The sequence below is a fragment of the Sphaerodactylus townsendi genome, linkage group LG01 (assembly GCF_021028975.2).
Source record: "Sphaerodactylus townsendi isolate TG3544 linkage group LG01, MPM_Stown_v2.3, whole genome shotgun sequence".
Lineage (NCBI taxonomy): Eukaryota > Metazoa > Chordata > Lepidosauria > Squamata > Sphaerodactylidae > Sphaerodactylus > Sphaerodactylus townsendi.
Window position 1 is genome coordinate 152,057,626 of NC_059425.1, and position 13,075 is coordinate 152,070,700.

General features: G+C 38.4%; 1 protein-coding gene across 1 annotated transcript in view; it reads left to right on the plus strand.

The window, feature by feature from the left end:
* CSMD1 (CUB and Sushi multiple domains 1) overlaps nt 1-13,075 on the plus strand; it is a 1,361,167-nt gene that overhangs the window by 1,204,057 nt on the left and 144,035 nt on the right. The window contains exon 38 of the mRNA XM_048497567.1: nt 10,279-10,397. Coding sequence (XP_048353524.1) covers nt 10,279-10,397 — 119 coding nt within the window. The remainder of the gene's footprint in view (nt 1-10,278; nt 10,398-13,075) is intronic.

Genomic DNA, 13,075 nt, shown 5'->3' on the forward strand with positions numbered 1-13,075 from the left:
ATTCTCCCAAGCACCTCCTCCAAATGAAGACTCAAGAGAATCATGTTGGGTTTAACAATTTTAAATTGCTAACACATTATTAACATTAACATATTTAATATTTTAAAGGCTGGAATGTACTAGGTAGCTCAGGGGCTAACATCATCTGAGTAAATTCAACCCAACTCCAGACTTTTCCAGTGATTTTTGGCTGGCCTTCTTCATTCTTGCCTGCAGATGGACTATGCCAAGATGGACAAAGTTGCACACCATTTCTCCAGTGTGTCACAGATAACTAAGGATTTGGTTGATGCTACTCAGCACCACACACGTTCCTTGCCAACCCACCATGGCCCTTCATCATGTGATGTTTGAAGGTGCTCATCAATTCACCCTACATATATTGAACTATCTGCCTTACTCCTGCCATTATTAGTTATGATATATCAGAGTAGGTTCATCCAACCTTCCAGAAGATCCGTACAGCAGAAGAAAAACAATTACTTGTCAACTATATGGGACTCAAAAATTTTGCTTGTCCCTTATTGATTGGCTTTCTACTGCAAAAGAAAGCAGGTGGGGGAGCAGCATTCAATGAATCCCTGTGTGGGAGAGGCAGAGCACATTTATAAACAACTCAACACTGTCCTTCTTGTTGACTACCAGTTACCAGCAACATTAGCAATGTCTCATGTTTTATTTGATTTTCAGGGACTAGTTCTGTAAATTCCCTGCCCTTTTCAATGGCTGCTTTACTTTTATTATATTTTGTGAAATCTTTTTGAAACCATTTTAGTGTTGTTAAGTAGTGCTTTGTAAACTATCCTCAGTTTTCTTGTAACTTGGTATGATAAAAATGTTCTGTAATATCTCCAGGTTCCCCCGCTCCCTGCCCAATTTCTCTATCATTGTATGCGTAAAGTTCAAGAATACAGGTCAAATGAGATATGAATAAATTGGGAGTACAAAATATTAAGGAATGTTCAACTCTAAAATGCTTATAGAGACATCATAGTGAAGTTTTTGACAAAGAGATAATAACTATAGCACCACAATCAGAAACAGAAATTTCCTGACAAAAGTCTTTTATATACAGTTTTGATAAAGGTCTTTCAGGTTAAGAGTTATGCAGGCACATTTTAAATAATTGTCTTTTTTTTCTTAAGTACTGCAAGGTGTGAATGGGGATATCAAAAATTAAAGATTACAGCAAAAAATAAAGATTACAGCAAGACAGTGTAGGTGAAGTACTTTGAACACTCGCTAGTGCTACTTGAAAATGCTTCTTTTTCTCATCTTCATTATTTTGCTTGTCCACATAGTGACTGGCTTACTACTGGTTAATGCGGCAAACATCTTTGTGTTGTGTACATGTAGGTCAGAAAACTGGTTCTTGTATGAAAAAAGAGATTTACTTCAAAATGCACCTTTTCCCAGACAGTAAACCTTCCCACCCACACAAGTACATTAGTCTCTAGATTATGAAAAAGACTCAGGAGTTTAGAGTTATATATACTCAGGGCTAGTGTTTAGAAATTGTCATGAATATGTCTGCTCATGTCACAATGAAAATTGATCTCTGAGATTTGATGGGTGTTGTGTACTTTCTTATTAAATATTCACATTTACGTATTTTTGAAAAGTATGGGTATAGGATAATTATATGATTGGCGCGTGTGTATCAGTGACATCCATATTACAAACTCGTGGCCCTCCAGATGTTCATGAACTTCAGTTCCTATCAGTCCCTCCCAACATGAGCATTGGCTATACTGGCAAGGAGTGATGGGAATTGTAGTTCATGAACATCTGGAGGGCCACGAATTTGACACCTGTGTTTCAAGGTGATCCTTAGCTTTTAAGCACAGATATGAATTATTAATACAATAAATGACTTGATAAATCTTTGGTGGTCAGATCATCTTTGCTATGCAGGTAATATGAAACAGCACAGAGAGTATGTTGATTTAGATGCTAGAGATTCTCTTTATCTTGATATTACTCATCGCCTTTTAAACAGCTGGCTCAAACAACCAGATGTGCCAATAAGCATCAGTGATAATATTCATAACCGGGATAATCACTTTTTTAGAATATTAATGTATGCAAATTTTTGGAAAGGCTAGTTTTCCAACTGATAGTAAATATTTAAAACCAGCCAGCAGCCTCAGGTCATCTTTATTCTGCAATTTCATCTCCCTGTATTTGTTCGTCAGGCTTCTTGTATTTTTAAAATGAATAATACACTGATAATGCATTGATAATAAATGAATAATATATTGATAATATTGATGTATTTTTTTGCATATAATATGTCTTGAAACTCTGTTACTTTGATATGTTTTACAAATATTCACAGATGTTATACTCTGGAATTGATTTGGCTAGCCCACTTGGTAATTCTCTAGATGACTAATGATCTTAAAGATGATTCCGAAGGGTTAGATTGAATCATCTGACTCTGTTTAACACTGTAAAGTCCAAATACAATTCAGTATGTCCCAGTGAGTTTCAGCTAATTCTGTGTTGGATTGCAGCCATTGGTTGTAGACCAGTGATGGCGAACCTTTTTGAGACCGAGTGCCCAAACTGCAACCCAAAACCCACTAATTTATCGCAAAGCTTACCCTGAATACTGAGGTTTTAGTTTAGAAAAAATGATTGGCTCTGAGGCGTGCGTTACTTGGGAGTAAGTTTGGTGGTAGTCGGTGGCTTTGCTTTGAAGCAACCGTGCAACTCTTCCAATGGGTGAATCACGACCCTAGGAGGGTTTACTCAGAAGCAAACCCCATTGCCAGTAATTGAGCTTACTCCCAGGTAAACTAGGCCCAGGCCAGCCTAGATGTGTGGGGGGGGGGACTCTGTTTGCATGTGCCCACAGAGAGGGCTCTGAGTGCTGCTTCTGGCACCCATGTCATAGGTTTGCCACCACTGCTGTAGACCATTACGAAGGAGGTATCTGACCGAGAACATGAACATAAAATTTCTTCTGTTGATGCTAAATTTATAAAAGACTCAATCTAGAAACATACTACCCTACAAACTATTGAACACTGTTTCAGCCTTCATTGTTAAATTTGTATCAACTTTGCATTTTTCACAGTAACGACAAAAATTACAAATGAATTTTAAGCTGTCTATCCACTGTGTTCCCTTCCCCTTGTTTACTTTCTTCCTTATTAAACAGATCCTGTGTTGAAAGGTCCTGCTTTAAATTCTGTGTATGCTATTAGTACAGAGTCAGGAGACCTGCTGGTGCTTCATAAATAAAAAGTAATAATGATAAATATTAACAACTCTTATGAGTTAGCTCCAAAACAGGTCATACTTCTAATTATAATAAATACTTCTTTATAACCAAATTTTCCATTTATAATCAATTACCACAAAGCAATTTCAAGTAATAACATAAATTAACAGAAGAGCTATTAAGGTAACTCATTACAATATATTAAATTTATCTGAGACATGATTAATCTTTATTTTTTTAGCATCATATTTGTATGCAACCAATTCAGAATCCGCTCTGACGTGAAAAGCATCTTTATTGTAGCTTAAAATGAGGTTCTGTTTAATAAACAAGTAAGGTGAAAGTAAATAAATGATCTAAATTTAATATGGTAAAAATTGGAGTCTTAAGTTTAGAAGTTCTTTATTAGACTCTGTCAGCTTGTTTTAACATTTTGGTCCTGAAAGATTTACTCGAGGTTAAGTCTTATTTGAAATCAGTGGCATATACTTCCAATTAAAATGCTTAGTATCAAGAGTACTAGACAGCAAAGTATGTTTCCATCCAAGTTTTCTTCTTTCTGATTGCTGTAACTACATAAGCAAACATCTCTCCAACTTGACAGAAATAGCTTTTAGCATAACTATATAAGCAAAATAATTGCAGTGTGGGTAGATGATAATGTAATCATGCTGGTTACATAGAAAATGGTTCAGAATGCACAGTAGCTTCAGGTTCCTTTGAATCGGGCTAATATACTTGTGTGAATTTATTTGTTTATATTTGGTTTTTAGGCTGACCTTCCCCATTAACAAGCTCAGGGTGGCTCACGACATTATAAAATATAAATACATTTATAAACACACTATAAAATGTAACAGAATAAGTGCCTTTGTTAGAGCATCGTCAGACGTGATATTTGGAGACTCCATTTCTAGATCAATTAGGTTTATGTTAAAATTTGGTTAACATAACTTTGAACTTTGCTTCTGGGGGCGGGGGGCAGATTGAGAGAGTTCTGAGAGAACTCAGCTAGCAGGCTTCATGTGTAGGAGTGGGGAAACAAAATAAGCCTTTTGGGGGCCCATAAAATTGAACCCTCAGAAGAAAAGTTCACCGAGCCTGGATGCTATCACCACGAGGGCCTCCTGGAGCCACCTTGAAAGTCTGGTGCCTCTATCTTCAAAAATGTGCCGACTTCTTATACACTCAGAAATTCCCCATTGGGTACAATGGAGTCAAGGCACTGCAATGCAGAGAATCTTTGGCAATTTCATGGGGTGCCTGTCAGGGGCGCATTTTTAAAGCTAGCAGCACAAAAATGCAAGGGTCTCATCCGGAGACTGTTCTGATGATACCACTCGAGTTTAGTGAAGTTTGGTTTAGGGGAGGCCAAAGGTACGGACCCTCAAAGGAGTAGCCTCCATCTCCTGTTAGCTCCCATTGGAAACAATGGGGGATGGGGCACCCTTTTTGGGGTCCATAACTTTGGTCCCCTGGACCACACTTCACCAAACTCAGTTGGTATCATCAGGACAGTCTCCAGATTGTACCTTGAAATGTTGGTTCTGCTAGCTTTAAAAATGCACCCCCTACAGGCTGAAATGCAAAAAACACCAATAAATTAAAAAAATTGGACCTAAATTTTTCGGGTATACCCGAATATTTGCGTATATCCAAATATGTTATTTGTCTTATCCGGGCATACAGATAATTTTATGCCTGAATAAATCCGAATCTTACTGAATTCAGCCATCCTGCGGGGTAGATTATCACATGCTTTTGTACAAGAAAGACTGTGCAAATGTCCTCTAAAGCAAGTTGAGACTACTGAACACATCCTGCCACCCTTTCACCTACTGTTTCTTCCCTGCTACCCCAATTCTCTCTTTCTGGCCTGCTACCCCAACTCTCTCTTTCTGCCCCCATACCCCAGCTCTCCCTTTCTTCCCATTTCTTCCTGTTCTTTCATTCTCTCCCTATCCCAATTCTTTTCTCTCTCTATCTTTCTGCCATCCTATCTCAGATTTTGTTCTCTCTTTCTGCCTATCTATCCTAGGCTCCTTCCGCACATGCAGAATAATGCACTTTCAAACTGCTTTCTGTGCTCTTTGAAGCTGTGCGGAATAGCAAAATCCACTTGCAAACAGTTGTGAAAGTGGTTTGAAAACGCATTATTCTGCGTGTGCGGAAGGGTCCAGAGTTCACTCTTTCTTTTTCTTCCCCCCAGCACTGATCCGGTTTTTGCTCCTACCCCAACGTTTTCTTTTGGTGTCTTCCCCAGCCTGTTTCTTGATAGCTTGCCTGGAATGTCATGGGCGGGTTTGGTGAGGCATCTGCACAGCCCTGCTCTCACCACCTCATTCAGAGCCATTGTGGGTTCGTCGAGACCTTCCCCCCACCCACAGCTTGGGCAAGGTGCCTTCTTGCACGCACTGTTGCTAACCTTTCTTCCCAATGAGAATCATCACGCATGCTCCACCCAGCCTCTTTCAACCCCTTTCCTCTTCAGAATTTTGCCCATGGCCTTCTGGGAAAAATGTTGGTCATAACCAATTGGCTTTAATATGATGGATACACACTATTTAAAAAGAAAAAAGAAAACCTCCCTTCCTGAGAAATATTGGGTTCTTCTTAAAAAAACTAAAAGGGTTTTTTTTTTACTACCTTCACACTGCTTGTGTGAGGGTGTGTGTTAGAATTGATATATTTGGTGAGTAGGATAGTGTGCATATAGATAGAAAGTAGTGTGGATAAGGCGCTTTAAGATTGTTAGATCGGCAAGCACCTTGAGGCATCTGTGAATGAAAGAGCCAACCAAATAGGTATGATAGTTGGGCTTATCTTCTCCAATGGGTCTTTCAGGTTTATTTTTGATTAAGGAGGCCATGACAGGGTTTTCCTAGCAGCTGGGCATGTGTCTCAGCTTTTCTCATGGCAGAGACTGTCCGTGCTCTGACAGCTGACAGACAATGGCTGCTAGATCTTGCATTCTTGCAAAGCTTGGGCTGGTGATGTAGGAATTGGAGGTGACTCCACCAGCTTTAACATACTTCAGAAGACTTTCCAAGGCTTCAAAGCTTTACAAAGACTTCTGTGGGCTCCTGGTAAAGGTAATTAATTAATTTTTATCCTGCTTTTCTGACTCATTGAACCTATACCAGCTTGCAATGCTCACAAATACAATACAGAAAATTACAGTAGAATCAAGCATAGGAGGAAAGAAGATTACTGGAATATAGAACTGATACTTCAGCTGATGCCCAAGGACTTGTCTCCGAGTACACTCGGGTTTTAAGTGCCCGTAGCAAAGGAGAGACAAGCATAGCTAGGTCTTAAACAGCTGCTGCTATCTAGCTAGCATGGTCTTGTGCATTTCTTCCCCTGTCTCTAGAGAACCTTCTTGAGGCAGTTTACAAAGTAAACTATGATAAATCATAAAATATAAAAATATTTCAAATTTACAGATGATTAAAACTCAGAGCATAAAACTAACGTAAATATCTAGCAGCATCAAATCATCCTCATAAAAGAGTCCTCAGGATAGAAGCACAATTTTAATAGATCAACAATGTAAAATCATCATCTCCCAGAGGACAAATTACAAAAACAAAAAAAACAAATGAGAGTAAGTCCTGAATCCTATTGCAGTTTATTTCACTTACTATCTCCTGTTTGATTTTACTGTATTTGCCTACCTAACTGAAGTCTGGATGTTTCACTTGTACATGATTGAATTTGTGTGGACAGAAAGATATTGAACACTGTAATCAAGAGACTATCTGTATTTTAAATTCAGCCAAAAATTTACTGGTGAAATCTATGACATTTAATGCCACGATAATCCATTGTTTTAAATTTTAGTCACTAAATTTTAATGCCAACAGTTTTCAAGAGTAAAAACAGTTCTGGGAAGAAGCATTGATACACAGAAATACCATGGCATTGTAATGTTTATCAAGAATGTTAGATACGATCTTTGTGGAGAAAAATGTATCCATTAATCCTTTTTTTCCTATCATGTGATCACATCTATTCCTGGGTGGTCCCATGTGTAGATTTTCTTATATGTACGATGGTGTAGATTTTCTTATATGTACGATGGGACTATTTAAGAATTACATTTACAATGTTTTTATTACTAAGAGATAGCACTCTTCACTGTGAATAGGTATTTCATAAAACTTAAATACTGCCATGCTGCAAAAACTGTATATTGTATGAATGATACTAGACTACACTACACTGAAAAAGTGAGAAACAATGCTGTTTTGACACTAGATCAAATTGCCTAGAGAATTTTATTTCAGCTATTTGATAGTGTCATGCAATGAATACTGATTCATGTTCAGAAACATTTTCTAGATTGTAGTGCTGTAAGCTTTCTTGTCATTCATGGCAGTGATGCCTAGAAAATTTTAGAGGTCACTGTAATGACGTGCATGGAAGTATGTCTTATGCCAGAGCTGGAATGGCAAAATTATTTAACAAGCAGGAACTGGGATGAGATCACAGTGAGAGTTATCAATATTGACATTAATGAGTTTTATGTCCTAGATGACCTGTGAAGAGCATGCAGTAGGCAATTTCCTGTACAAAAGAATACATGTTATTCTGAAGCATGTGGCTTAAGAAATTCCTCCCTGGTCTGCCCAATGCTGATAATAAATGTACTGTTTTTTCACTTCAGTCCCCTTTTTATTATAAAACAGCATGCTGATACTATGCAGTATTTTCCTTTTAGATATTTAGACACAGATCTAAGTTTGAACCTTGCACCAGAGTGCAAATCAGAAAATCCGCACATTGAGGCTATGAACAGATGCATAGGTCTGCAGAAAAATCGGAAATTTAAGAACAAAATAAAATAAATTGGGAGAGTAACCCCTCCCCCAATATAGAGGCAATGCATGTAGCTTTAAGAAAAGAATGCTAATTGACATCCCCAGGCCATGTTGCTATGGCACCCATGTCCTGATTCATGTCAGCCAAGAGGGGAGGGAGACTGAAAAAGATGATCACAGAGTAAAACAATTATGGTTGCAACTTAATGACATAGCACAGGTACCTAGCCACCGTTTCAGAGATAGTGGAAGAATCATTGTTTAAAAGATACTTTTTTGTTGATCTGATAGACCAGTGGTGGCGAATCTATGGTACTCCAGATGTTCATGGACTACAATTCCCATCAGCTCCTGCCAGCATGGCCAATTGGAGTGCCATAGGTTCGCCACCACGGTGATAGACCTTCTTTATTCATGAGTAGAGGGGTCAGCAAATTGCACCTGATTGTCTTTTAAAATGGGCAATATGGAAGCATGTGAATTACAGATTCAGTCCACTACATGCTGCAATTGCAGATTCTGTCCTGGTAGGGAATTTTTAGACATCTTCCTGTTGTTACAGCTAAAGGAAGCATATTGCACCTTGCCAAGGAGAGAGCTCTTTGCTAGTTGAGTAAAATTAATTGACTCGGGTATTTGGTCTCCCTAGCTATGTTAAAGAGAATTTCTAAAAAAGGGGGAGAGCAGGAATTATTTGCTGCACTGCTGAGATACTGAAATTCCTGATCAATTAATCTTTGCTTTAAGGAGTGAAAGATTTTATGGGTGGACAGCATAGCTAGTGACTCTACTGTAAATCCCAATGTTAATATTTTTTTGTTCTGCTAAGGTCCACCAGTCAGAGTTTTGATGAACTACAAGAGACTGGTATGTTAGGCTTGAGTCCTTCAAGTTTAAACAGAGATGTAGCCAGAACTTGAATGTAGCAAGCCAGGCTCTAGTCTCAAAAAGGTATTGACCAGTTTCAAGATAGAGGACAGCTTAGGGTACACAAGCGGGATTGTTTATGTTCAACTGAGCGATTCTAAACACCAATCCATATAGTAGCACCGTAGAGCAACTGTAGACCTTCCTAGGCAGGGACACATTCGTGGCACCTATCATAGAAAAAGTGGATTTTCACCACAACACAGCTCTTGCTTGCCATGATCGCTATATCCCGATGAGTTGCTCAGCCGGTTCTGTGATGGAAATGCAGTCCTAAGGATTTGAATTGTTTAACTTGCTCCTGGGAATTCCCATTTAAGGACCAGAAGGTAGGCCTCCAAGCACTTGCAAATATGAAGATCTTTCAAAGCAAGACTATTTGTGCAGTATTCATTGCAACAGGTAAAGAGACGATTGAGGGCTGTCTTGGAGCAAGAGAAAAGGACTTCATCATCAGCATAGAGCAAGATTGGGATATGTACATTACCCAGTCTTGGGCAATGTGAGTTGGTTTCTGTTAATGCAGGTGCAAGATCATTTTAAAAAGATTTAAAAGTACAGTGGCCAAAACACAATCCTGCTTCATTCTTCTGTTGACAGGTATTTTGGGAGTTAGGCCTTTTCCACACAAGCCAACAACAGCACCTCAGGGATGGTAAAAACACCATCCCTACAGTTCTGTTCGTGTGACTGTCACTGCTGCAGTGCAGTAGCACCATGCTCCCCCCCCCAAATGGCGGGGAAACGCTGCTTTCTTGACTCGCTCAATGAACGAGTCTTTTGGAAAGGGGCGTCTTCTCGCCAGCGCTGTGCGAAGCGCACCAGCGTGTGGGTGCTGCTTTTAGGGAAATACTGTAAGGCCTGCCAGTGAGAGAGAAGAAGGGAAAGCAGATAATATGGAAGGGGAGATATAAAAAGAAGTAAGACCCTCAAGTCCTTGCTGATCCTTCATTTGAATGCATAAACATTTGAACAATGTTTCGTTGAATATACCTCTTTTCTGTGTTTGTGAATAAACATTTAGAATGGTTTTAAAACTAATTGTATTGCACTGTAAACAAATCAGATGTGGTACTTCCCACTTCCCGAAAATTATAGTTTCCATTTGTAAGAAATAATTTGTTCTTCCTTACTATCATCCCAGTCCCCTTTCTTCCTGTGTCTCATCTTACCCTGGATTGTGAGTATTCAAAAAGTGTCGTGTCATTTATTTAGATGAATTTAAGTGCTAACCAAACAAATAACAGAAAAAGCAGAACATTTTAATATGTTTTGTTTCCTTTCCTCCCTTTATTTTAGCTGTAGGTCTTGCTGCCTGCCCAGAACCAGTAATTCCTAGTAATGGATTCAAAGTGGGTGATAGATATATGGTGAATGATGTTTTATCGTTTCAGTGTGAGCCAGGATACACATTACAGGTACTTCCATTCTCCTTCAATATGTTGCACATGTTGTTTCCATGTTTCATATCCTCAGGATTTAAAAAAGGGCTTACTGTATTTATTTGCAACCTGAAATGAAACAAACTTTTAAACTTCTCTTTGAGATAATGAAAATATGAACAATTCTCTGCCATTCAGGGTAAGCAGAATAAGTAACCTGCTTTCTGATGAGTATGGTATAAAATCCAGTCTGCATACTTCCCTCATCAGCAATGGATGCTACAATTAAAGAAAATACACTAGCTGCTTTCTATTCCATATTTTCTGCCATCACTACAAATTTTAAGAAAAATCTAGCTATATAAAAGCGGAAAATAAAGTAATTTAGAACAAGCTTTGATTTTACTATCACATTCCCATTAACATTCTTGAGGATTCAGTGGACATGGAAACTGAATTACATACATTTAGCAACTAGTATTTATGTTGATGGAAGTGGTATAATTGAAAAATCCAATTTAAATTTGAAAATGTTTTGGTTTGGTTTTTGTTTTGGATTAAAATGTCAGTAAAATCCAGCTTCAAAGTGCATTGAAAGTGGATTGAAAGTGTGTTATTCTGCATGTGTGGAAGGGACCTATGTAAGGCTCTTCTTGGGCTTGATCCACAAACTCCAACTGGTACAAAAAGCAGCTGCATAAGTCCTTACAGGGATGTCGTTGAGAGACACATTAGACCTGGGCTCTATGAGCTGCATTGGCTCCAGGTGGAGTACTAATGTTGTTTTGTAATGCTGTTTTAATGGTTTTCGTAATACTACAGAGCTTATATTATATTTGTATTAGTTTTAACTTCTGCTCTGTCTGCTTATGTTCCTTTTGTTCACCTCTCTGAGCCCTTCGGGGGAGGGTGGTATATAAATTCAATAATAAATAAATAAAAATAAATCAGATTTAAGGTTCTATTACTGACATTTAAAGGCTAAAATTGTCTGGGACCATCGTATCTTCAGGACCACCTCCCTCATTATCTCTCCTAATGAGTACTGTGCTCTGCATACAACAACCTACTGGCGATCCCTGACCCAAAAAGCATCTGGCTGGCCTCAACTAGGGACAGAGCGTTTTTGGTTCTGTCCCTGGCCAGGTGAAACACTCTGTCCAATGAGACCAGAACCCAGTGGGATCTATTTCCATTCCACGGGGCTTGTAAGATGGAGTTGTTCCAGGCCTAGAGTTGAGGTCAGCAACAGGGTTTGATTTATCTTGACTGGCCTCCATTCCCTTTCTGTATTAGTGTGGTGTATTGCGGGTGGGGAGGTGAGGAGGAATGTTTTATTTTAATTGTTCCACACTGGTTGGAGTTTTAAGGGCCCTCTCCCGGGCCCCCTCCCCCTCCTTGCATGCCACCCCTCACTTCCTCTCCTCCCTCCCCTCCCCTGTGCCCAAATAAATCCGAATCTGAATTTTATCGAGACAGAAGCAGATATCGGCGGTTTATTTCGCTTTTCAAAAAATAACATGTTCAAAAGTCACCCATAGTACATTAAAAGGAGCAACTCCACAGGTTAGCTGGAATGTGTAAAGTGGTTCTGATTTAGTATCAACATAATGGCAAACCTTAAACAGAAGCACTATAGTCTCAGTTTGGAGTTCAATTGCCAACTGGCTTGGAGAACAAATGTCCTTACCCCTTTCAACATATGCTTGCTACAGAGGAACATATTGCACTGTATATGCTTTTAATTAATATATTGGGCAGAAGGTTTTTTTTAGCAAATCTAGTACAGTGTAATAACTGGTGAGCCAGTGTTTTAACTTGATTGGTATCCGCCAGGCTTTTGGAGAGACCAGCCGCTGATTGGTGCCCCCTCCCCGCTTCCCTCCCCCTTTTTAAATTTAATAATCTGGGGCTTTGCTGTTCCCTTTTAGAGGGAGTTTGATTATTGGACGCCATCCATTTTTCTGAACTGCTGCTGTTTATTTTTATGATTACATATTGTATTTTAAAGTGTATTATCATTTTTATGATATGACTATTGCTTGTTGTAAACCACCCTGAGCCCTTAGGGGGAGGGCGGTGTATACATTTAATAATTAATAAATAAATAAATAAATAAATAAATAAATAAATAAATAAATAAATTACAACTGCATAGCTTCTTAGATTTTTCTAGGTTATTAAACCTGCCAGTTAAGAAGGCAGATGGTATATTGAATCTAGCAGTAGTGAAAGCTCTCCTTGAGAAGGGATTAGTTAAATAATACAAGTAGTGGGCCATCCGTCCCTGCTGAAATGGAATTGAAAATTGCATGGGAGAGCAAGTTTGTTTAGCTGCTAGAGATAAGTTATCAAATTCCTGGTCCAAGAGCTGACATTTTAATAATTAAATAAATAAGATTTAATATATAACACCATCCCATTTTTCTTTTTAGTACTGGTTGAGATAAATTCTTTACCTAAGGATTTGTGGGACAAATATTTTATATCTTTTTTCCCCAATGTGGATTTCTTGTAGACAAATTATATCTTATTTTATGGTTTTCAAGTGATTAAATATTTTTCTCCTCTTTTGTAGAGCATAAACTTCATTTATATTCCATGTTAGACATTTATAAACCTTAATTAGGTTCCAGAATTTTTAGAATCCTCATCCTCTAGTCCAGTGTCTTCTTTTTCTTGTTGTAATAGCTCTATTTCTGGTTGATCTTGGT